Genomic DNA, 22,747 nt, shown 5'->3' with positions numbered 1-22,747 from the left:
TCATTCATTCACTCATAATTTGTGGACACTGTTCAGTGCCCGGGTGTGGTCTGAGGGCTCTGGAAGGAGCCAGGTCTCTGCCTCCATAGGGACAGGTGTTTTTATCTTTGCATTTAGTGGGAAGTGACCATCAGCAGACAAATAAGATGACATCAGAGTAGGATGGGTGCTACAGGGATTTCAGCAGGTAGATCGATGTAATCTAGAATCACGCAGAGAAGAGGAGCGGTCGGTAGGACAGGCTTCTTGGTGAAGGGCCATTTGAACTCAGACCTAAAGAACAAAAAGGAACAAACCATGTGAAGGTCCAGAGGAGGAAATTTCCGAGCAGAGAAATCTGCAATCGCACAGAACCACAGTCAGGAAAAAACTGGCAGTTTCGAGAAAGAGCAAGTGGACTGCTGTGCCTTAGGCACGGGGCGTGAGTTCTGAGTGGTAAAGTGGGGAGGTGGGGGCCAAACCCTGCAAGCTCTTAGGGACATAGACCAAGCTAAGGGCTTGAATTTCATTGCAAGCTCAGCAGAAGGACACTGTCGGAGTTAAAACAGGGCAATGTTGCCACCCAATACCTTTAACGAAGAATATTCTAGCATTTCTCTGAAGAACAGACTGGAGGAAACTGAAGCAGGAATACCATTTCATCACCGTGGTGAACAATGATGGTGGCTCAGTCAGAGCTGTGTGCCTGGAGTGAAGGAGAAATGGTCACATGAGTGGCATTTAGACACAGAATGGAGAGGGTTTGCTTGGGAATTAGCTGTCCCGGGAATGGGGAAAATGCATGTGGTCAGAGCCAGGCAGGGGTGTGGGATGGAATTTGAAATTTAGGTTGGAAAGGGAGATGTTTGCCACCACAAACTTAGATCTTCAACCCGAAATCAACAAGAAGATTCTACAGAGAACAGTTCTTTTTATTGTGCCTTGGCATAATTGTGATCACTTTCTTTTGTTAAATAAGTATGCATTAGAATAAACTTGCCACTCATCCACTTTTCCAAGATTTACACATGATGCAATCTCATTAAACAAATCATCGATAGAGAGGGAGACAGATACTCATTATATACCCAGATCACCCCTGTTCTGCCTGTCTTCCCTCTCTCCCATCAACTGTCGGTGGCAAACAAAATCATTTAAGTGAACAGTTTTAAATGTATAATATTAAATGTGTTTTTAAAAACTCCTTGGAACCCTCAGCCATCGTTAAAATACACTCACTTTGACGGATGCTTTGGCACTTTTTTTATGAGGCTTTTCAATGTGTTACCTTACCGGGTGTGTGAGATTTAGTCTGTTCTGCAGAAGAAAACAGACAAAAAGGGTCTCTCAGCACGAGTTACTCTTCTGTAAAGGTTATAGTAAACATGTCAATGCCTAATTAAGCAGAAAATTTTGTCTGTACTGGTGGGGGGAGATGTTTGCTGTCTCTGACTTTTCTTCTGGGGAATCCATTTAGAAGGACAAAGTAGATTGTGAAGTTGAGCTGGTCCGGAAAGCTGAGCTTCCAAATGTCAGCAGAAAAATAGAACACACTCCTTTATTTCCTTGTGTGAAAATGACTCCATTGTCTGGGCAGATTTCTGTGTGTGTGTGTGTGTGTGTATTTGTGTGTCTATGCACACATGGGCAAGTACATACCCCCGTGTATGCATGCATGCATATATATTTCCTCAACACACATGCAAAATAACTTCCTACTTCCTACTAAGTGTTAAGTCCTATATTAGACACTGAAAATAGAGAGATATAAAAAACCTGGCAACACCCTTAACCAATTGGAATGACAGAAAGTCCTCTTTTTTGCCCCTAGATTTCTTGGCTTGCTCTGTGCCTCTCTGTGTGTTCAGGTGTGTACATGTATATGTGCATACACATTTTCTTTGTTGTCGTGATCATATTTCCTTAGGTGTGGTGACTATATGTCTTAGTCTGGAACAGTTCAGCATTGTGTGTTGTCCCAGTGTATGTTTAATAAAATCCTTTTAATTGTTAAAAGTGACCCTGTTTGATTGGTAAAATTTGCCTGGTTCTTTGGTGTCTTTTGCTTGGCCTATTTCTTATATTATAACAGACTTTCTCCTTGGACTTAAAGGCATGAATAACATACATACCAAATACTAATTTGCAAACATACAAATTAGTCCAGGAAAAAGAAAATACAATGATGATGGGGAAGGGCCAGTGGTCTAATTCAGTCATTCAGTTATTTTAAACTAATTTTCTTACAAGTAGTGACCACTTATTAAGGGTTGTTTGATTAGATTGAGCAACTTTTGTTTCTTCAAATCAGTTTATGAAACTGGAGACCACCACCAGTTTTCATGAAAAATCTACTCACCAACTTGCTAGGAAAGCAAGAACACAGCACTAGTAGCGATAGGACAACAAACACAGCTGCCAAACTTGTGGCAATACTGGATTTTTCATCTTGTTTCATGGTATCATGCCCTTCAAATCATGGGCTCTTGTCTCCAGTATTCCCGTAATTCTCCCCTCTGAAGTGATTATCTTTTTAGTGACATTTCAATGAAATTCCACTGCTTAGCCTTTAACCTTTGGATCTGTGCAAGTTTCTTATTCATTTGGTTGGTAGCAGAAATAGAGTGGAGCCTGCTGGTTAAAACCATGAATTCTCTCAGGCAACAGGCTGGGCCCGCGTCATAACTCTGTGATATTAGCTGGTGGCCTTGGCTTCTTAACCTTAAAGACTCAGTTTTCCCATATGTGAAAAGAAAATTATAATAGTTCCTTCTTTCTGTGGATATTATATGAGATGAAAGAATGTATTGGAATGATTAGCATAGCTCCTAAGAGATAGTAATCGCTCGTAAATATTCTTCAGTAGTAGCAGCAAGAGCCTTTGGAGTTCCTGGCTGCAGCTGCCTTATTCCTAAGACACACCCTCTCTCCTAACTCTCTGCCTGCCTTGCAGGACAGACCTCCAGAGCACAATCACTCCTTTCCAAATTTTATCCCTGGTGAATTGCAATAAGAGCTCTGCCCTGTGGTTTCTCCCAAGTACCCACTAAGAGGGGAGACAGAAGTTCATGAGGAAAATATTGCATTGAGATCACATAGGCTTTGCAAAACTAAGACCGAAATCTCCCTTGCTTTGGGACTTGTTCGGTTGCACTTTATCTGCATGGCTCTGAAAAGGCCAGGTGAAGAAAATGAGCACATGAGCAGAAATAGTCACTTTCCCCATCTCCGTTGATGGATATTTGCCCATTAATTCCCTTTGCACCCGCTCTCTCATGCCTTCATTTTCCCTATGCAATTACTGGTCCTAAATCCTTTCAGAGAAGGGAAAGCATGCATCCCCAACAGCATTTTGCATCTACAAATCAAATGTATAATTGGCATCTCATGACGGGTACCCACAAATCACAGAGCATTTGAAATTACAGGCACAAGATCGAGAGGGCATTTTCAGCCCTGTCTGACAAGGTCTTTATAAACCTGTTTGAAAATAATAGGACAGTCCCCAAATCTCTCATTCTAATCCCATTTGCTATTATTTTAAAATCATTGTATTTGCCAAACTTACATAATTTTTCAGCTATCAGTGGAAGATCTTATTCAATACTCAATAATCTCTTTTCCTGCTGTGTGACCCTCTACAAATAAAAATGCTATAACAAAAGACACTATCAAAAATACAATAACTGTGTATCCAAATTACTTTGGAGCACTCCAAAATCATTTAAGATGATTGGATGCCAATATATCCAAGTGTCTTGATAAACCTTATCATGGAGGTGCCAAGGGTCAAGTCTTAGTTTTCTTTTGAGCCAGCGTCCTTCTCTGTAGAGCTGTATCTTTAATAGGATTTGAATTTCACTTGAGCTTTCCTGAAAGTCATGCACATGAATTCAGTGACTGCCCCATTATAGAGGCATTAGAGTGATATCCCTTACACATGAAAATCATTAACCTGGGATTCTAGGCATTTATAAAGACTTATGACCCCTGCCGACTTAAAAAAAAAGGCATTAGATAGCACAAAAAAACATCATTTGGCTTTTCCTGTATCCTTTGCTTGCAGTTCACCGAAGTATAGATTAAGTTGCTGTTCGATTCCATGTGGGAAGCACTTAGTCCAAGTGGGGATGTCGGGATGGCATCCGTAACCTGTGACTATTATTTCATCTCTTCTTCTCTTACAGGCTATGCCCAAGAGGAACAGCTGAAGGCAGAGGAGGGATTAAAAGAAGAAGAGGAGGAAGAAGAAGACAGTGGCTCAGTAGCTCAGCTTCAGGGCAGCAATGACCCAGCGACAGACGAGGAGCTAGAAACAGGCGCGGAGCAGAAAGGCTGCTTCAGCTACCAGAACTCTCCCGGAAGTCATTTGTCCAATCAGGATGCCGAGAACGAGTCTCTGCTGAGCGATGCCAGTGATCAGGTGTCAGACGTCAAGAGCATCTGCGGCCGAGATGCCTCGGACAAGAAAGCAAGCATGCACCCCAAGCTCCCAAACGAAGCCCACAATTGCATGGATAAGATGACTGCTGTCTACGCCAACATCTTGTCCGATTCCTACTGGTCAGGCCTGGGTCTGGGCTTCAAGCTGTCCAACAGCGAGAGGCGGAATTGTGACACCCGAAACGGCAGCAGCAAGACTGATTTTGATTGGCATCAAGATGCTCTGTCCAAAAGCCTGCAGCAGAACTTGCCGTCCAGATCCGTGTCCAAGCCCAGCCTGTTCAGCTCGGTCCAGCTGTACCGGCAGAGCAGTAAGATGTGCGGCACTGTCTTCACCGGGGCCAGCAGATTCCGGTGCCGGCAGTGCAGTGCCGCCTACGACACCTTGGTCGAGTTGACTGTGCACATGAACGAGTCGGGCCACTACCAAGATGACAACCGCAAAAAGGACAAGCTTAGACCCACGAGCTATTCAAAGCCCCGGAAAAGGGCTTTCCAGGACATGGACAAGGAAGATGCTCAAAAGGTTCTGAAATGTATGTTTTGTGGCGACTCCTTTGATTCCCTCCAAGACTTGAGCGTCCACATGATAAAAACAAAACATTACCAAAAAGTGCCTTTGAAGGAGCCAGTACCAACCATTTCATCAAAAATGGTCACTCCGGCCAAGAAACGCGTCTTTGATGTCAATCGGCCATGTTCCCCCGATTCCACCACAGGGTCGTTTGCAGACTCGTTTTCTTCTCAGAAAAGCGCCAGCTTGCAGCTGTCCTCCAACAATCGCTATGGCTACCAGAACGGCGCCAGCTACACCTGGCAGTTTGAGGCCTGCAAGTCCCAGATCTTAAAGTGTATGGAGTGTGGGAGCTCCCATGATACCTTGCAGCAGCTCACCACCCACATGATGGTCACAGGTCACTTTCTTAAGGTCACCAGCTCTGCCTCCAAGAAAGGGAAGCAGCTAGTGTTGGATCCACTGGCTGTGGAGAAAATGCAGTCTCTGTCAGACGCCCCAACCAATGATTCTCTGGCTCCCAAGCCATCAAGTAACTCAGCTCCGGACTGTACAGCCTCTACAACTGAGTTAAAGAAAGAAAGCAAAAAAGAAAAACCAGAGGATATCAACAGGGATGAGAAAGTCATGAAGAGCGAGGAATATGAAGACCCTCTGCAAAAGCCCTTAGACCCTACGATTAAATACCAGTACCTGAGGGAGGAGGACTTGGAGGATGGCTCAAAGGGTGGAGGGGACATTCTGAAGTCACTGGAAAATACTGTTACCACAGCCATCAACAAAGCCCAAAACGGGGCTCCCAGCTGGAGCGCATACCCCAGCATCCATGCGGCCTACCAGCTGTCCGAGGGCACCAAGCCATCCTTGCCCATGGGGTCCCAGGTACTACAGATTCGACCAAATCTTGCCAACAAGTTGAGGCCAATTGCACCGAAGTGGAAGGTAATGCCGCTGGTGTCTGTGCCCACAAGCCTGGCCCCATACACTCAAGTCAAGAAGGAGCCAGAAGACAAAGATGAAACTGCCAAGGAGTGTGGGAAAGAAAGTCCCCACGAAGATGTGGCATCATCCTTCAGCCATAGCGAGGGGGATTCTTTCTCCAAAAGTGAGACCCCCTCAGAAGCCAAAAGGGCTGAGCCTTGTGCCCCGAAGGAGGAGGACAAGCTGATGAAGGAGGGTGGGGAGAAAGAGAGAGCCCAGCCCCTGGAGCCAACCTCTTCTCTCAGCAATGGCTGCTCCCTCCCCGGCCATGCCCCGGCCCTGCCATGCATCAACCCACTCAGCGCCCTGCAGTCCGTCCTGAACAATCACCTGGGCAAAGCCACGGAACCCTTGCGCTCTCCTTCCTGCTCCAGCCCAAGCTCAAGCACAATTTCTCTTTTTCACAAGTCGAATCTCAGTGTCACGGACAAACAGGTTTTGAGTCCTGCCTCCACAAGGCCAGCCAGTGTGTCTAGGCGCTACCTGTTTGAGAACAACGATCAGCCTATCGACCTGACCAAGTCTAAAAGCAAGAAAGCCGAGTCCTCGCAAGCACAATCCTGTACATCCCCGCCTCAGAAGCACGCCCTGTCTGACATCGCTGACATGGTCAAAGTCCTCCCCAAAGCCACCACCCCAAAACCTGCCGCTTCCTCGAGGGTGCCTCCCATGAAACTGGAAATGGATGTCAGACGCTTTGAGGATGTCTCCAGCGAAGTCTCAACTTTGCACAAAAGAAAAGGGCGGCAGTCCAACTGGAACCCTCAGCATCTTCTGATCTTGCAGGCTCAGTTTGCCTCCAGCCTCTTCCAGACCTCGGAGGGCAAATACCTGCTGTCCGATCTGGGCCCACAAGAGAGAATGCAGATCTCAAAGTTTACGGGACTCTCCATGACAACGATCAGCCACTGGCTGGCGAACGTCAAGTACCAACTTAGGAAAACAGGCGGGACAAAATTTCTGAAGAACATGGACAAAGGACACCCGATCTTTTATTGTAGTGACTGTGCCTCCCAATTTAGAACCCCTTCCACCTACATCAGTCACTTAGAATCTCACCTGGGTTTCCAGATGAAGGACATGACCCGCATGGCCATGGAACAGCAAAGCAAAGTGGAGCAAGAGGTCTCCCGGGTGTCTTCGGCTCAGAGGTCTCCAGAAACAATAGCTGGCGAAGAGGACACAGACTCTAAATTCAAGTGTAAGTTGTGCTGTCGGACATTTGTGAGCAAACATGCAGTAAAACTCCACCTAAGCAAAACGCACAGCAAGTCACCCGAACACCATTCACAGTTTGTAACAGACGTGGATGAAGAATAGCTCTGCAGGTATGGGTTTCTCCCAGGTGATCGGGACAGTAGCCTTGTGAGGAGCTTCCTGAAGGGCGATGGGTCTGTTTAGAGGGAGTTAACGTCTCCCAGTACCAACAGGACAGTAGCTTGCTAGACTAGGACTTATTTGTATGGAAGTCTAGCACATGGTATGTCCTAGCTATTCTCTCAATTTCTCCAGGTTAGAGTTGGCGGATAGAATAAAATGGGTTTAGAGGGATGGAGTTCACGGACTCCTGCTTCGTGGTACCTCATCCCCTTAGTAACTCAAGGCCTGACTTTCAAGGTCCAGCCAAGACTACCCTTAATTTTCATGAATAAGGACAAACTTCCTTCCCTGTCCCATTTCACCCCCCTCACCTTCCCATGGCAATGCTAATGCCTTACAAGGTGATAAAAGGGTGAGCAACAGTATAAATATCGTAGAGTTCCTGGGGGCAGCCACTCTACAGAGATTTTTTGATCAGCTCATGAATAGTTTAAAGTTGTCTTTAGTATTATTATGTGTAATTGATGCTTTTTGCAGCTTACTTGCAGCAGTGGCTCCCTGCCACTTCCTTCCCTCTGTTCATTTCCTCCCTTAGGTTTCCTATGAAAAAGCACCCACGCTGTAGTCAGATGGTAGAAAAGCTCTCTTCTCTGCAGAACATTGAGGTGAAAGAGGAAGCTTAGTCTCTTCTCTCACCTGTGGGTTTTCTGTAGGGTTGACTACTGTCAGAGCGTGCCTTTAATAGAGACAGACACAGTGCACACCCTTGAGATTTTATTTTACATAAAGCAACGAACGACTTTCTGCTCACCAGTAGGCAGTGCACATGGGGTCTCACAGCTTCAAGATAATTTGCATTATGCATCACAGAAGTTCTGTGCCTTATATTGTCACTGGTGCCCAGCCTCTGTGTCACCCCCAGGAAAGAGGACAGAGACCTAGGTCAAATACCTCAGCAAACGGGTCACACCAGCCATTTTCAAATGTTCTCAAGGCTGGGTCTCAAATCCCCATTATTTCCCTTTCATATTTTTTCTGCTTCCTGTTCTCTCCCCACATGCTAGGGACCCTCACACATAGTCGGGTTTCCTCTGCCTCTGGCCGCACCCCAAATGGGATAACCTGACTTACACCTTCCGCACTTGCCTGTCCAGCTGATGTCATGCTAGGTCACAGGTGAGCTCTTCTGGTTAATTTGCAGTAGGATATGAACGGCTACATATGACTTACGAGCCCTACTTATAAGTTATATATATAACTTACATATAGAAGTTATATAAGTTGACAGCCCAGCTCCTGCCATCAGACCATTTGTTTTGAAATGGGAGACTTTTAGATTAAGCCGCAGGTATGTGCACTTGCAGAGTTCCAGGTGGAGATGGGTATTTCTACGTGTGGCTTCAGGCTCACTTCTCATCAGACAGGGAAGTTCATTGAGTGGAAGGGTGGCCAATATGGAATAAAGGGTTAAAGTCTGGCACTGGTCCCTCCATGAGAAGGTCTAAGAGCTTCTGATGAAGGGGGACACCAACCTCATGGCTGTCTGGGTCCAAATACAGATTATTGTTTTGTTTGCATGCTTTTATCATGGTCATTAAAATGTGTTACTAGCAGATTCATCTCTTACTTTCCAAGCGTAACTTGTTCAGCTTACACAACTGAAAGAAAAGCCAAAATGCATCTATTCAGTCTATATGTGAGCTGGGGGTTAGCAACTTCCTATTTACTTACTACATAACATTTTAAATTTTCTTGTAACTTGTTCTTACACTTTCCTGGTACTTAAAGAAAAGAGGTGGCTATACACAGAATAGCCAGAGAGAAGAGGTTTCCAAACCCATAGTGGTAGGTCAAAACCGTGGTGAAGAGGACAAATAGGTAATGTTTATTTGTGCTACAATGAAGATGGATATTCCACCTGTTAGGTTTCTAATCACTTCAAAAATCATATTGTTACAGCATTGCAGTGTGTAAATAGAAGGGAGAAAAAAACTCTTAGTCGAAATCTAAAACGTGCATACCTGTTGTAGGTAAGCAAAGGTAAACCGATGATTGGGGAAAACCTGAACAGGGGATAACTTACAAACCTGTTAAGTGTATGGAGAGATGAGCTCTTTCCTCCTCTCTGCATTTATACAGACTATTTCTGACTTGGACCTTTGCAGCACCGTATTACAGTTATATAATTATATGAAAGCAAAGCTCCCCTGTGCATAGACACTGTGATGCTGAGATGCTGAGCGGGGATTGCAGGAAAGCCACAGGACTGTATGTATGTTGGGTAGATACAAAAACTGGCACAGGTACTTGGTGTGTTTGTGTTAATACTAAAAATACTCCAGTCTGCCTAACGGGCTCCCACATCTGCACAACGGTGGCCTTGTGATGCTTTGGTGACGTAGGGAAACCCTGCACCCTCTAGGCCCTCTTTCAGAACAATGTTCATGCAGTACCTTGCCAACTGCTCAGAGCTGTGCATATATGTATATATTTAAATGACCACAAAATGAGATGACTCTTATCTGGGACTCTAACGTTACTTGGTATGTACAACAGCACAAAATGATACGATGTTTTGGAAAACATGGTCAAGATTTTACACACTGTTTGGGAGCTTTACCAGATCTATGTTCTAGGACGCAAATTTTGACCTCAGTTCTCTCTTTCCTTTCTTGGCTATGTCTTAAATCCTGCAAACTGCTCTGCCAAATATTAAATGCAACTGTTCATTCAAAATTAATTTGAAAATATTAAACATGCATCCTTATTGGGGGGGCCTAATAATCTACAACAATTTCAATAGCTTTTTGTATATATCTTTAAAAACCACGTGCTCTTGAATAACAGCAATTAAACAAAGGGTAAATCAATGAGTCTAAAATGCATAAGGGCTTGAAATTCTAGTCATTACCCTGCAATATACTGTACACGTTTAGCAGCACAGCTAGCCTGCAAACTGGTAGCGAGAATGAATTCTAGTCCTATAAGCTGCCACCTTTGTTGTGGATGATTTGATAAAAATACACGTTCAGGGTGAACAGAATGTACAGTTGCCAAATAAAATATAGTATGTCCAGTTAAATTAGAATTTCAGATAAAAAAGTTTTTAGAATACTCATGTTCCAAACAGAAAATGGGCCATATTTGTACTAAAATAAAGGTATTCATTATTTATCTGAGATTGAAATTTAACTGGGAATTCTGTATTTTTTATCTGCTAAATCTGGCAACCCTAATGACAGGGATTATATGGCACCTGGAAAGAGCAAAATCAGCTGACCTAATCGATGTCTACAGGCAGCATCAACCATTCCTTCGTCCAGTAAATAAATATCCCACCCTCGCCCTCTCCCTCCTTCCTTCCCCTTGTCTTCCCTCTCTATGTTTCTTTCATCTTTCGACAAATATTGGTTGTGCTTTTACTGTGCACCAGTTTCTATTTAGCAATGGACAGATAATGGTGAGCCAGCAGCCTGCTGATTATGGTAGAGGCACAGGTGTCGGGCGAGTGGTGGGTGATACTTCACAAACATTATGTCACTTCATTCTCACAAACAGCCCTATGAGGTAGGGATTGATTTAACCATGTAACAAGGGAAGAAAAAGAGGCAGAGAGAAATCCCACGATCTCTGGGCCTCACTCATCCATCTCACCTGTCTAGAAAGCCATCAAGCCATGCCACGCTCTGTGCCAATCCCAGGGAGGAAGACAGTGACCAGGGCAAGAGTCTGTCTTTGGGGCTAGTGGCAGACACGTCGATGGGCAGGTCTGAGGTAAAGGCTGAATGGAGCAGGCAGGAGCGGCATCTGCCCAGTCCCCTCTTTATGTGGACATAATCCTCCCCTCGTAGGAAAGTTACGAGATTTAAGTGAATGTACGCAGTTCTTTTCCATAAAGCCTGGTACCTAGTAGGTTCACAAGGGAAATTAGTTCTGGAAAGTCTCTGTAGGCCTCTACCATGTTCTTCAGCCTCGCCTAACATGTTTAGGACTTGTAGATTCTTCCTAGGTTGAGCTAATTTGATTTCAACCTGCCATTTGATTATAATGACAGCGATGATGGCAAAACTACCACTTCCTGGCCTCTTCCTATGAGCCAAGTGTGGATATTCATATCATCTTGACTGTGTGCAGAACTCAAAGGGTTTCATGATTTGCACGAAAACATACCTTAAGCATAGAGGTGGGACTCGAACCCAGGGCTGCCCAACACTCATCAGCTTTCTTCTTTCTTTGGCCACCTTGCCTGATGGTTTCTAGGTGTTTCTCAAGGCCAGATGTGTACCCAAAAATAAAACGTGGCCTAAGCACTGATATGAGCACTGCCTCTCCTGGGCCTCCTGGAATCTCCAACTACAAACCAGGTATTACAAGTCAGGAGCCTAGTTCTGACCTGCAGGATGCAGTCAAGCATCCACACTCGATTGTAATTCCCTTGTTTGGCCAAGTTATTATAGATGCACCATATAGTGTCCAAACTAAGAAATGACCCAAATTCCAGTGAAAAAATATACGTACGATTTTTTTTTTTAATCCTCATCCTGACTCTCATTTTGCTGTAGCAAAATGAGAATTTGGAAACAGGGCCGGCCACGAGACTCCAGAATTTGTAACTCAGCAAGAAACAAATGCTCCGTCTCTCTGAATGTTTTCATTTTATCCGAGTGATCTGGCTGAGCTCCCCTCGCGCGTCAGCGCATCTCTATCTCTGTTGCACTTTCTCCCCTCATTTGGACTTCTGAATGCTCAATCCTGACGTGTATAATTTGGTGCTTTAATATAGAGTAATATTATTTTTCATTTACTCCAATCTGCCATCAGTATCATCTTTTCATTTCACCAGATGCAATTCTTTTTTCTTTCGCTAAATTGAAAATCCATGAGCGACAGGGACTGCAATGTTTTAATTAGCTCATATTTTTTATATGGATTTATGTCTTTAAAATACATTTGTGTAATTCTTCAGCTAAATTAAAAACGTCTTTCTGCGAAAGTGAGGAGGGGAAAATAAAGAGCTAAATTGTGTCATTAGCTTAGGTAGATACAGATGGAGGCAGGATCTTGGGGAGGGACACACACACACGTCAGCGCATCTGCCTCGGCTGGTTCTGAACTTGCCCTTCATTTAAAGGAGTCTTTCTCTATAAAGATTTTTTTTTTTTTTTTGCCAAGTGGATTGAAGAGGAATTTTTGTTAAGGCCCTAGGAAGTAAACAAGCCGTTACCTTCAACGAACTAATTTGAAACCGAATCTGCCACCAAACAAAACAGGGGAAAGAAGTCATAATGATCAACAGTTTCCCTTGCATTTCTCTCTTTTGTCTTTTTTATTTTTTTTATTTAACTATCAAGTTTAAAGCTTTCCACAGCTCTTTTTTTCTACTTTATAGGAGACAAGTGACATTCCGTGGTAAATGGGAGAAAAGGCCACGCAGAGCTGAAATCTCTCTAATGCATTGACACTAACTTGCCCTCTATTGTTGGAAATGAGCAGGCGCTCATGATTGTTCATCAAACGGCTCCTAATGCAGTTAAAGCATTCAGCTATAATTTCTCCTTGCATTTATAATTACTGTCATAGACTGCACACCTCGGTGAGCAGATTAAAGCTATAAACTATTTAGCCGCGGCTCTAAGACGAGGAACTTGATTTGTCTGGCAGGAGTTATTTGTTAGGGAGCTTGACACTTCACATAAAAATGACTCAACTTGATGAAGAACAATGCAGTTTTAGCAATGCGGGGATTTTAAATCAGTCTTGACGCCACGCCCTGCAAGAATCGCAGGGCAGTTTGTTAAATGATATGTAGGCCACGGAGATAACGGAATGCATTAAGGGCACCAAAATAGAAGAGGATTCGGTGTGTGCTTGCCTTCTCGCCTGACTCTTCCTCTGGAAGAATAGGAGTTTGCTGAAAATCAGTGCATGTCATGTTCTCCTGTTAAATCCAGCGTACGCGTTCCGTGAGGCTCACGTGGAAGGAAAGAGGGAGGCCAGGAGCGGAAGGCGCCCGTCACATTTGGGGGTTTTAAAGAATTTTGTGCTACTCTTGAGAACATTCACTTCCCAAAGCCCAGGAATCCAGGACTCGGTGGAAGGCGCTGGTGGGTGGTTGTTCTGGAATGGTCTTGATTTCTCTATTGATTTCTTTGTTTTGCTTTGTTTTCTACTTGCAGGAGATGTATGATACATTTAGGCGTGGAGGGCATTCCTTTTGGGCTAATTGAGTGAAGCTGTGAAAACCCAAAGAAATAATCCATGTTCAGACTGACGAAAGGGACGGGAGGTGGGAGGCAGTAAGGACACTTCCCCTTGGGCTCCGGTTCCCGTTTGAGAAATAGGTAGCACAGGGGATGGGCCCACAGAGTGAGTGCGCAACGAACTCCCCTGTCCTGCTGGTCTCCAGCTGGATCACCTGCTTAAGGCTTAAATCAGGGTTGCAGGCTGGATCGTATCATTTCATTTGAAGAAATGTGGAAAGACTGGGTGCAGTTTAACTGAGACAGCTCTAGGGGTAAAAAATAAAAATGAAAGGATCAGGTGATGTGTTTGGGTGCCCTTGAGAAAGGATGAAATGTAGCATTAACAGGCATTTCTTGCCTCTGAATCCCGCTTTCTCTCTCTGCCACCAGCTACCTTGCAAAATTCCCCTTGCTACGGTCCAAACCCACCAGGGGCTGTGCCATGCTAAGATGTGCACTGGGTTTTCAGTGCAAATGCTAACAATAATGACAATGTTGATTAAGTGTGGTAAGAAAATGAAGTGCTTCAAACAGCGCCTGGCACGGTGTCCACTCTGCCATCCTCGTCATCAATATGGACAGGGGATTAACATTTATTGAGCATGTACGGTGTCCCACCTATTGTGCTGGGCCCTTTATGGATATTATCTCAATTCGTCTTTATCCTAAACTCTGTGAAGAATAAACTGTGATTACACCGAGCTTATGGTGAAGAAACCAGCCCTCAGAGAAGTGGAGTGATCAGCAAGACCGCACAGTGAGTAAGCGGCAGGGCTGAAAATCTAATGTGGACAAATGAATGATTTAACAAAAATCAGAATTTTGGCCCCAAATCCTCCCAGCACCTTGCCCATATTCCTTGGGTTAAATTCTAATGGGTGTTACATCAAAGTGTGAGAAGTGAGCTCTGTCCACAAGTCACTCGCAGGGGGAAAAAATGTTTAAATACCCCGGAAGCCCAAATCTTTGACATAGACACTCTCTACCACTCGGGCCCTGCAGCGAATCGGTACTTTGGATGTGCGTGGTTTTATCTGGTATTTTTTATCTATAGAGGAAAAAAAATGATGTTTCAGGTTGTTATTTTCAATGCTACATTACTCGATTTCACAGTCAAGTAATTCTCTTTTTGTTCACCAGAAGATTTTGTCATGTTTAATTGTTTATGACTCCCTCCTCCCCCCATACCTGCCGGAGCCCCCACTTCCCCATTTGCTGCCTTCCTGTGGATTATCTGGTGTGTGGTAACCATGGGGATGCATCCCTGTTGGATGGTGTTGGCTCTGGCCTAGACCAGAAAACCAACCTGGACCTCTTCATCCCAGAGATGTAAGAGGATGGAAAGTGGGAAGCCTTGGGAAGAGAAGGAAGACCCATTGGGCAGTGTTGGAAGTCAGGAATTTCCAATGCTGTCCCTGGGCTCCGGGGCACCCGGGGCTGGGTCTCTGCTTCTGAGCTGCAGGACCCGGGACCAGTCACGTCCCTCTCTGAAACTCAACTGACTCTTCTGTCAAATGGCAGCAGGAAGGCTGGCCTTGCTTAGCATTACAGGAAAAATTTAAAGAAAACCTACTAAGCGCCCCCTTCATACAGTATCAGGCACATAGAAATCCTCCATTAAGGAGAGCTGCTCCAGTAATTGTCCAAATATGGCATCGCTGGAATCAGGCTGGGGGACTGTGGCTAACAAGTGGGAGAGCAGCCGCAGCAACCGTAGTGTGCTGGAGCCACGTACCCTCTCCTGTCTCCAGGGACAAGGACGGGAACGTCCAGCAGACAGTCGGTGTTCTGCTGGGGTCTGCGGCGGGGCTGGCACCACGGTGGTGAGGACCACGAGATCGGGCCTCCCTCCCGTGCTGAGAGCCCATCACGGCAGAAAGGCACTGCGCCCCCGAGGGTTAGTGGTCCTCTGTGCCACGAGGGGTCCAGGAAGTCTGATCGAACAAGCAGAGATCGAGGCCGAGTCCAAAACAACGCAAAGGAGCCAGCCAGGTGCACGGGGAAGAGCGCTGTGCAAAGAGGGGGTGGCAAGGGTGAGCCTCATGAGTGAGACGGAGTGGGTGGCTCATTCCAGGGTGGGCACGTCGCTTAGCGGGACAGAGCCACGTGGTGGGGAGAGGACGGCAGACAGAGGAGGCGGATGCATGCAGGGCGGCTTCTGCCTGGATGTACAGACTTTTGTATTTTGAGCCTCATAGGGACAGACGTTCAGTAAAGCTTTGCTTCATTGAAATATTTGAACATCATTTCCCTGTAGTTGACTCTGTAGGGCTGACTTTCACCTGAGCCTCCAGTTTACACCAGGTGTGAAGAGGGCACCCCCCTGTCGGCTCCAGAAGGCAGGGGTTGCATTGGATTAGGCCCCCCATACACTGGCGGTAAGGGTTGGAAGGAAAGGAGAAGGAAGGGAGGAAGTAAAGAGGGGAGGGAAGGAGGAATGGCATCTCGGAGGTAATCATAGGATCTGTTGACATTCCCCTGTGTGAAATGAAAATGCCCGTGTCACTCATCAACAAGGCAAATCAAATAGTTAAAGCATATGAGACCTTTAGCTCAGAGCCCAGCACGTAACAGAAACCCAGTGCGAAGGACCTTCAGGTTTTGCACAGCCCAGAGAGGTCTAAGGAGGTGAGAAACACTCCTAGCCCATGGTAAAAATGATTTGTCCAGAGGACTAGCAGTGCCATGAGGGTTAAGAATTGTCTTTTCTACGGGCACAGAGCAAATGCCTCCAGGTGATGGAGCGAAGCTGTTCTGCGTTTTCTGTGGCTGGAGAATCAGGGACCTTCATTCTGTCATCTTTTAATGCACGCTTTTGCAGAACCTGCTCTGTGCCAGGCTCTGTTCTAAGTGTGGAGAGTCAGAGAAGTCCAAATCTGACATGCCAATCAGAGGACACCGGTTGGCACTAATATTAAAGGCTACTGTTTTCTGAGCCCATAAGTAAAAGTAACAGAAATTTCCAAGAATGTGGGATTGCCAAGAAAATGTGGGGTAGTGTGGGGGACTGTGACAGGGCCACCTACCTTAAATAGTGGGTCAGGGAAAGCAGAGGAGGAGGTGGAGAAGGAGTCAGCATGTGACAGATTGAGGGCAAACCATTCCAGGCAGGAAAACAGGAAGAGGGGTGATAGGTCTGATTCAGAGAAAAGCCAGAGGGCTGAAGGCTGGGCCCGGAGGGACAGGACATGAGTGTGTGTGTGTGTGTGTGTGTGTGTGTGTGTGTGCACATGTGTGTGTGTGTGCTCACACGTGTGGAGGGGGACTTGGCTAGGACACAAGAGGCAAGTCAGAGCTTTGAAGAACAGCCTAAGAAGTTTGGATTTTTTCCCCCTAAGCCCAGCAAAAAGCCATTGGAGGGGTTTACACAGGCAGATGGCATGATCTGCTATATCTTTTCAAAGACTGCTCTGGCTTCTGAGCATGAATGGATGAGAGGGGTCAAGAGCAGAAGCAGGAGGTCCTTGAGGTGGCCGTGGGAAGGTGAGGGGAAATACGGTGGTGACCTGGGCTGCAGTGCGGGCGGTGAGCACAGAGACGGAACAGGGGCTTCAAGAGGATCCCCGGCCCCTCAGAACCATGCTTATCTAGGAAGGAAAAGGGGTGTCACACAAAGAAGACACGTGGGACTTCAGGACAAATTTGGCTTTGTATTGTGGGGCCCCAACTGGCCTGTAGATAAATCTGCTTTCGCCGCATATCCCCGGACCATCCCCAGCCCCCAAACATGCCATTACTGCATGTTTTCCAAGAAGAATCCATTTTGATCAAAGTAAACCATGATTTTTATGCTTCTCCAGGAATTATGAAGTACAAAATGCAAGGTCCCTGCTGTGCTTGCCTTCCTATTTTTCAATCCTAATTTAATTCCCCCGTCCATTCTGTAATTCAGCCCCCTCCTTGGAGCATCCACACTAGGTGGTCCTGACTTTGACGGAAGATTTACTGGCAAGATGAAATGGAGGGACACATTGTTTTTTCCAGATGATTTAATGACCTTTTTGGCATCCCTATGACTGCTGAAATCTTCTGTAATTATTCAGTTTGGCAGCAGAGAGTTCTGTTGATCAGAGGAAGGCTGATGTAGATGTCAAATGTCAATAAATTTGCAATCCGTAATTGTAACCACTTGATGCTGGAGCAGACGGGGAAATGATGTGGTCACAAGGCCGTGAGTGGTTGAACCAATATAAGTACCAAAGTGTCTTAAGCATGCCACAGGCAAAAACATTACCCTATCTTCCCTTCTTGTACCAGTTCACTTTCTCTTGACCTGTTTTCTTTTTCCACCTTTGTCACTGTCACTGTCCCCTTCCCTGGAGGTGGGCATGCTACATAGTCTATGTCCAAAGTCTTCTGGGTCCACCTCCACCCAGAGCCAGTGATGACGTAAACACCACCACAGGTTCTCCCCAGAGACTCGCCAGAAGCTCCTCTTGGCCTTGCTGTTCGGGTCGGTTTGACTCCTGTCGGAGAAGAGCATGGATTCTTTCTGCTTTGCTTGCTTTCCGACAGCGTGGTCTGTGTAGGAAAGGTCTGTGTCAGGAACTAGAGGCTGTTCCTAACAATGGGGAGAAACACCCTAATATGAATATGCCATTTGTGGGCTTGCACTTTGACAAGTGCAAGTGAACTGGAAGATGCTAGAAAAGCTCTGAAGTCATGAAAACATGTAACAGAAGCATTTACTTAATAACTCGTGTAATTCCTCGAGCTCACCTTATCAAGTTTTAACCTCTGCATCTCTAAGTTCCTAGTTCAAAAATGCAGAGTCTCCTCTGTCCTCATGCTAATTTTTAAATTATGTATCACTGGAGAGAGCCCCTTGTGATGACTGCGATGAGGCACTTCTGTATCTGAAATGGGGAATTATAACTGAACGTTAGCGATTGCTTATAAATCTCCATGAGCGAAGTGGCATCTGTAACCACACAATATTAACTGGGAAGAAATGCAGTACCTGGAAAAGGGGACTCAGAAGGGGAGAGGTGGTTGAGGTTGCAAGCTGATGAGTCACGAATTCCTCGGTGTGCTGGGCAATCCCCAGGACCCCAGCAGACCTGAGCTGAGGTTTGTCTGAAGCTGGGATTCTGGTCTGTGGCTGCCTTTCATTTTTCTTGCAACCATGTTTAAGTGGGAAGTTCCTTGGAGATTGAGAAATGTGTCCTAAGGCTCACAAGGAATCAGCAAAAAGACGACAGGCCATGTCAGTCCGAGGCAGCGTTTCTGCCAGCCCAGCGGAATGTGACCAGGCTCTGGGCTTGGGAATGTGGGTGCAGAGTGCTGTGGGCCCCCTTGGGGGAGAGCGCTGGGGAAGTGTGTGCGTCAGGCTGCCCAGGTTTGACTCCGGTTCCACTAGACACTCGCAGTAAGAGCAAATGCTAGTCTCTCTAAGATGCGGTTTCTTTATCTGTAAAATGGAGATAACTGTCATACCTCAGGGGTTGAAGTCGGGGGCGAAGGGAAGGCTGAAAGAGATAACCAGGCTTTAAGCCAATGGTTCGCAAGCTTGAGTGTGCATCAGAATCATCCGGAGGGCTCCTTAAAACCCAGATGGCTGAGCCTCATCCCCAGACTGTCAGATTCACTACATCTTGGGTGAAACCAGATAATTTGAATTTCTATCAAGTTCCCTGATAACAATGTGATGCTGGTCCAGGGAGCACCCTTTGAGAACCACCGCTTTAAGCACAGTACCTGGCATGTTTTCAGTGCTCTAAAAGTTTGCTTTTATTAGCTTGAATTCACTGTTTGTGCCTGTCTGACGTTCTGTCCTGTGCGAAGAAGCGCTATGAACTGTCAGGGCCGTCCTAGCTGAGGGTACAAATCAAGTCACACCAAGATGGCAGACCATCCAGATCATTTGCCAGAGGGGCCAAACAGCAGAAGCTAAGGTACAGAGGCAGCCTGAGGAAAGGACCAAACTCTAAGAAAGCAGGAGGGGGCCTGGACGTTTACATGACTGCTGAGACCACTTTAAAAGACAGATAATATCAATGAGTTGTTCCTCCTGTGGCAGGAGGTGCTTCCCCTCTGATTGGCCGTCAGAGAAATAAACCCCCCTCTTAGCTTAGCTTAATAACTTCCTTAACTCTGAAAAGATAGATCATAAAATTATTTTGGAAGCAATATTTAAAATTGTTCAGCGTATTTCCTCTACATTTGTGTTTATCAAAGTCTCTTGTTTATCACTGACTACAAATGAACTCCAACTTAACTCAGGAAAATGGAATTTATCCAAGTTCATCCAAGGATAGAGCTGCTTTCATGAACAGATGAATCCTCTGTTTAAAGGGTGTATGTCATCAAAAACTTGGTCTTTCCCCATCTTTCAGCTCAGATTTCCTGTGTCATCTTCACTTTTAGGCAAATGGCAAGATTTCCTGGCTCAGCACCAGGCTTGTGTCCTACCAGCTTAGGAATTTCAGTGGAAAGAGTGCCTGTTTCCTCTTGGGAAATATGGAGATTGAGCTGAGTTGGCCTGTGGAGTCACTGCTCTTGAAGCAATGCCTGTGGGTGGGAGAATGGGATGCTCTCTTCAGCCTGGGTCAGGTATGCACCCCTGGAAGCATTAGGTGGAGTCAGCATGTTACGACTTGCGCTGAGACTGGTATGACCAGAGGGGTTGCAATGACCAAAAAAAAAGTATTTTCTATTTTGATGGTGTCTTACCAATGGGTTTCAGCCCCGAGCAAGTTCACTCTGGATTCAATGTGACCAAAGAAATGACAGTAGAACGTTCTTGGGGAGAAAGGGTTATACCCAACTTTATTCCCACGGTGGCAGGTCAATCACTAGAATCCCGTCCACTCAGAGCAGGTCTGCAGGCAGCAAGCTAGTCTCTGCCTCTGGGCCTCTCTGTCCCCGCAGCCATCCCAGTCTCTGTCCTCGGTGCTGCCACCACTCCAGCCTCTGCTCTGCTCTCCTGCAGCCTTGCAGCTGTGCTGGTGTGTCGCCCACAACACTGGGCAGAGCTCTTCATAGAGAGTCAGTAACAGTGTATTGTCCACACGTGTGTAGCGAGTCAGCCAACCAGGGCCAGGTGAGGATCCTGGGCACAGGAACCTTCACTCTATACACAGGGGGACAGTGGGGACAGGATGACCCTGAATCCAACTCATATGGTTCAAGCTTGGCCTAGGCCATCCTTTCACATAGGACCTGTGGAGCGTCCTCCTCCTCTCATCCACTGTCCGGTTCATCACTGATTTTCCTGGACTGGACTTCCATGGTGCTTTTCCCATGTCTGTTTCCACAGAGTTAGGTTAGTTGAAGCACACCTTATCTCTTGCAAGGATGGATGCAGTAGTCACCTTTAAAGCGTTTCATCTCTCCTGACTCCCCTGGGCCAGTTTGCCCAGCACACAAAAGCCAGATTAAAAGTCCTAAATCAAAGCTCACATCATAAGGAGAAGAGCTATCCTTTCATGAGTGTTTATTCCACCTCAAGGATGTCAAAGAAAGTCTTTCTGATGCTGATATTAACCATTCTCATCATTTAAATCTCAAACATCATCTTCTTTAAGGCCTCCTCCCTGAACATCTCTCTAAATCAGGAGTCATCAAACTCTTTCTGTGAACAGCCAGACAGTAAATATTTTCAGGGTTGTAGCCACACAGTCTCTGTTGCAACTACTCAATCTGCCATTGTAGCTTAAAAGCAGTAATAGGTGATAATGCAAATGACTGACACTGGCTATGGTCCCTGATGGACAGGGAAACAAATTTCTTATCATTTTCAGGTGTCATAAAAGAGCATTCTCCTTTTAACTCTTTTTCAAGCATTAAAAAATGTAAAAATTATACAGAATTTTTACAGAAACAGAAACAGGTGATGGGCTAGATGGGCCCACAAGTCTTAACTGGTCAGGCTCTGGCCTGAAACCATTCAGCCTTTTTCACCTGCCTTTTTCCCATCATGCTGTTTTATTTCCTTTATTAGATTTACAACTATCTGATACTGTGGGGAATTATTTTTGTGTGTGTGCATTTCCCTGTGTCTCAGCACTATTCCAGGCTCTAAGGAGATGGCAGTGGACAGATTGACATTTTCCTTCCCCTCACAGATATTACAAGGAGAGAAAGACAGGAAACAAGAAAACAAATTATTAAACAGATCATTTCAGATCCCAGGAAGGAAATAAATAAAATACTTAGGGCCTGGGTAGCAGTGGTACTAAGTTATTTGGGGTGCTCAGGGAGGCCTCTTTGAAGGTGACATCTAGAACATGAAGGATTGAGGGAGCCAATCCTGAAATGAGTGAAAATTTTGGACAGGGACAGCCAGTGCAAAGGCCCAGAGGCAGGTAAGAGCAGGAAGTGTTGGGGGAAACAGAAGGGCCAGTGTCATTGGAACTCTGGGAGTTCAGGGTGAAATAAGTTTGAATATTTATCACACAGACAATTGCACAGGCCATTGTGATGAATTTAGATTATTCTAAGTTCTTTGGGGGATTTTAAATAGGGGAATAACTTGACCCAATTGTCGTTTTAAAGATGACTCTGGCTGCCATGTGCAGAATGGATCACGGGTGTGTATGTGTGTGAATGTGCCTTTCTTCCCTCCCCAACAAGCTCCTTGAAGACCTCAGACATGGACTCCACACATATTAAGCCCTCAACAAAAACTTTGTGACATTCATACATCAATTAAAACTGTTAACACAGCAGAACTTTTTCTTGACCCCTTGACAGCAAGGCTTTTTATAGCCACATTCCTGAAGCAGGTCAATGTCATAAAATTCACAAATTACAGCTTATAACATAAAGCGACCTCCCATTATATAACATGGCAAAACAAGCAAATTAATACCAGAGGCAATAAATGTCTAGGCGCTGATGCAGCTTGAGTATGAAATATGTTCCCACCACTTTGGGAGGAAGGATCAAATTACCCAGCACCATCTTCACGCAGCACCTGATTTCTAGAGGCAGTTGGTATGCGTGCAGGCCCACTGAAGTATTTTCCATTCATCCTCATCTCTGAGTCTACAGATATTTTTGAGTGCATACTGTGATCCAGAAATGAGCAAGACAGACAGGTTCCTGCCCCTCATGAGCTCACGTGCTAGTTGGTAGTGATGGAAGGAACAACAGCCAATAAACAAAGGCCATCATGTCAGGGCCGTAAGTTCTGAGAACACTGGGCAATGGACTAGGGAAGCAGAAGTCTGCCTCAGATGGGTGGGCAGGGAAGATGTTTCTGAGGAACTGATTTTTTTCCTGAGACCTGCAACTGAGAAGCAATTGATCATCCACTGAATCAATG

General features: G+C 45.6%; 1 protein-coding gene across 5 annotated transcripts in view; it reads left to right on the top strand.

Annotated features, from left to right (window-relative positions):
• TSHZ2 (teashirt zinc finger homeobox 2) overlaps positions 1-22,747 on the top strand; it is a 414,422-nt gene that overhangs the window by 241,635 nt on the left and 150,040 nt on the right. For 2 of the 5 annotated variants that reach the window (XM_073236424.1, XM_073236425.1), the window contains exon 2: positions 4,167-7,245. In XM_073236424.1, coding sequence (XP_073092525.1) covers positions 4,167-7,237 — 3,071 coding nt within the window. In that variant the 3' untranslated portion in view covers positions 7,238-7,245. Of the gene's footprint in view, positions 1-4,166; positions 8,851-12,626; positions 15,224-22,747 lie in introns of those variants that run through there. The other 3 variants (XM_073236426.1, XM_073236427.1, XM_037006307.2) reach the window with 3 other exon arrangements.

The sequence above is a fragment of the Manis javanica genome, chromosome 5 (assembly GCF_040802235.1).
Source record: "Manis javanica isolate MJ-LG chromosome 5, MJ_LKY, whole genome shotgun sequence".
NCBI classification, from domain to species: domain Eukaryota; kingdom Metazoa; phylum Chordata; class Mammalia; order Pholidota; family Manidae; genus Manis; species Manis javanica.
The sequence above is the reverse complement of the archived record's forward strand: the minus strand, read 5'-3'. Positions and strand labels throughout refer to the sequence as shown.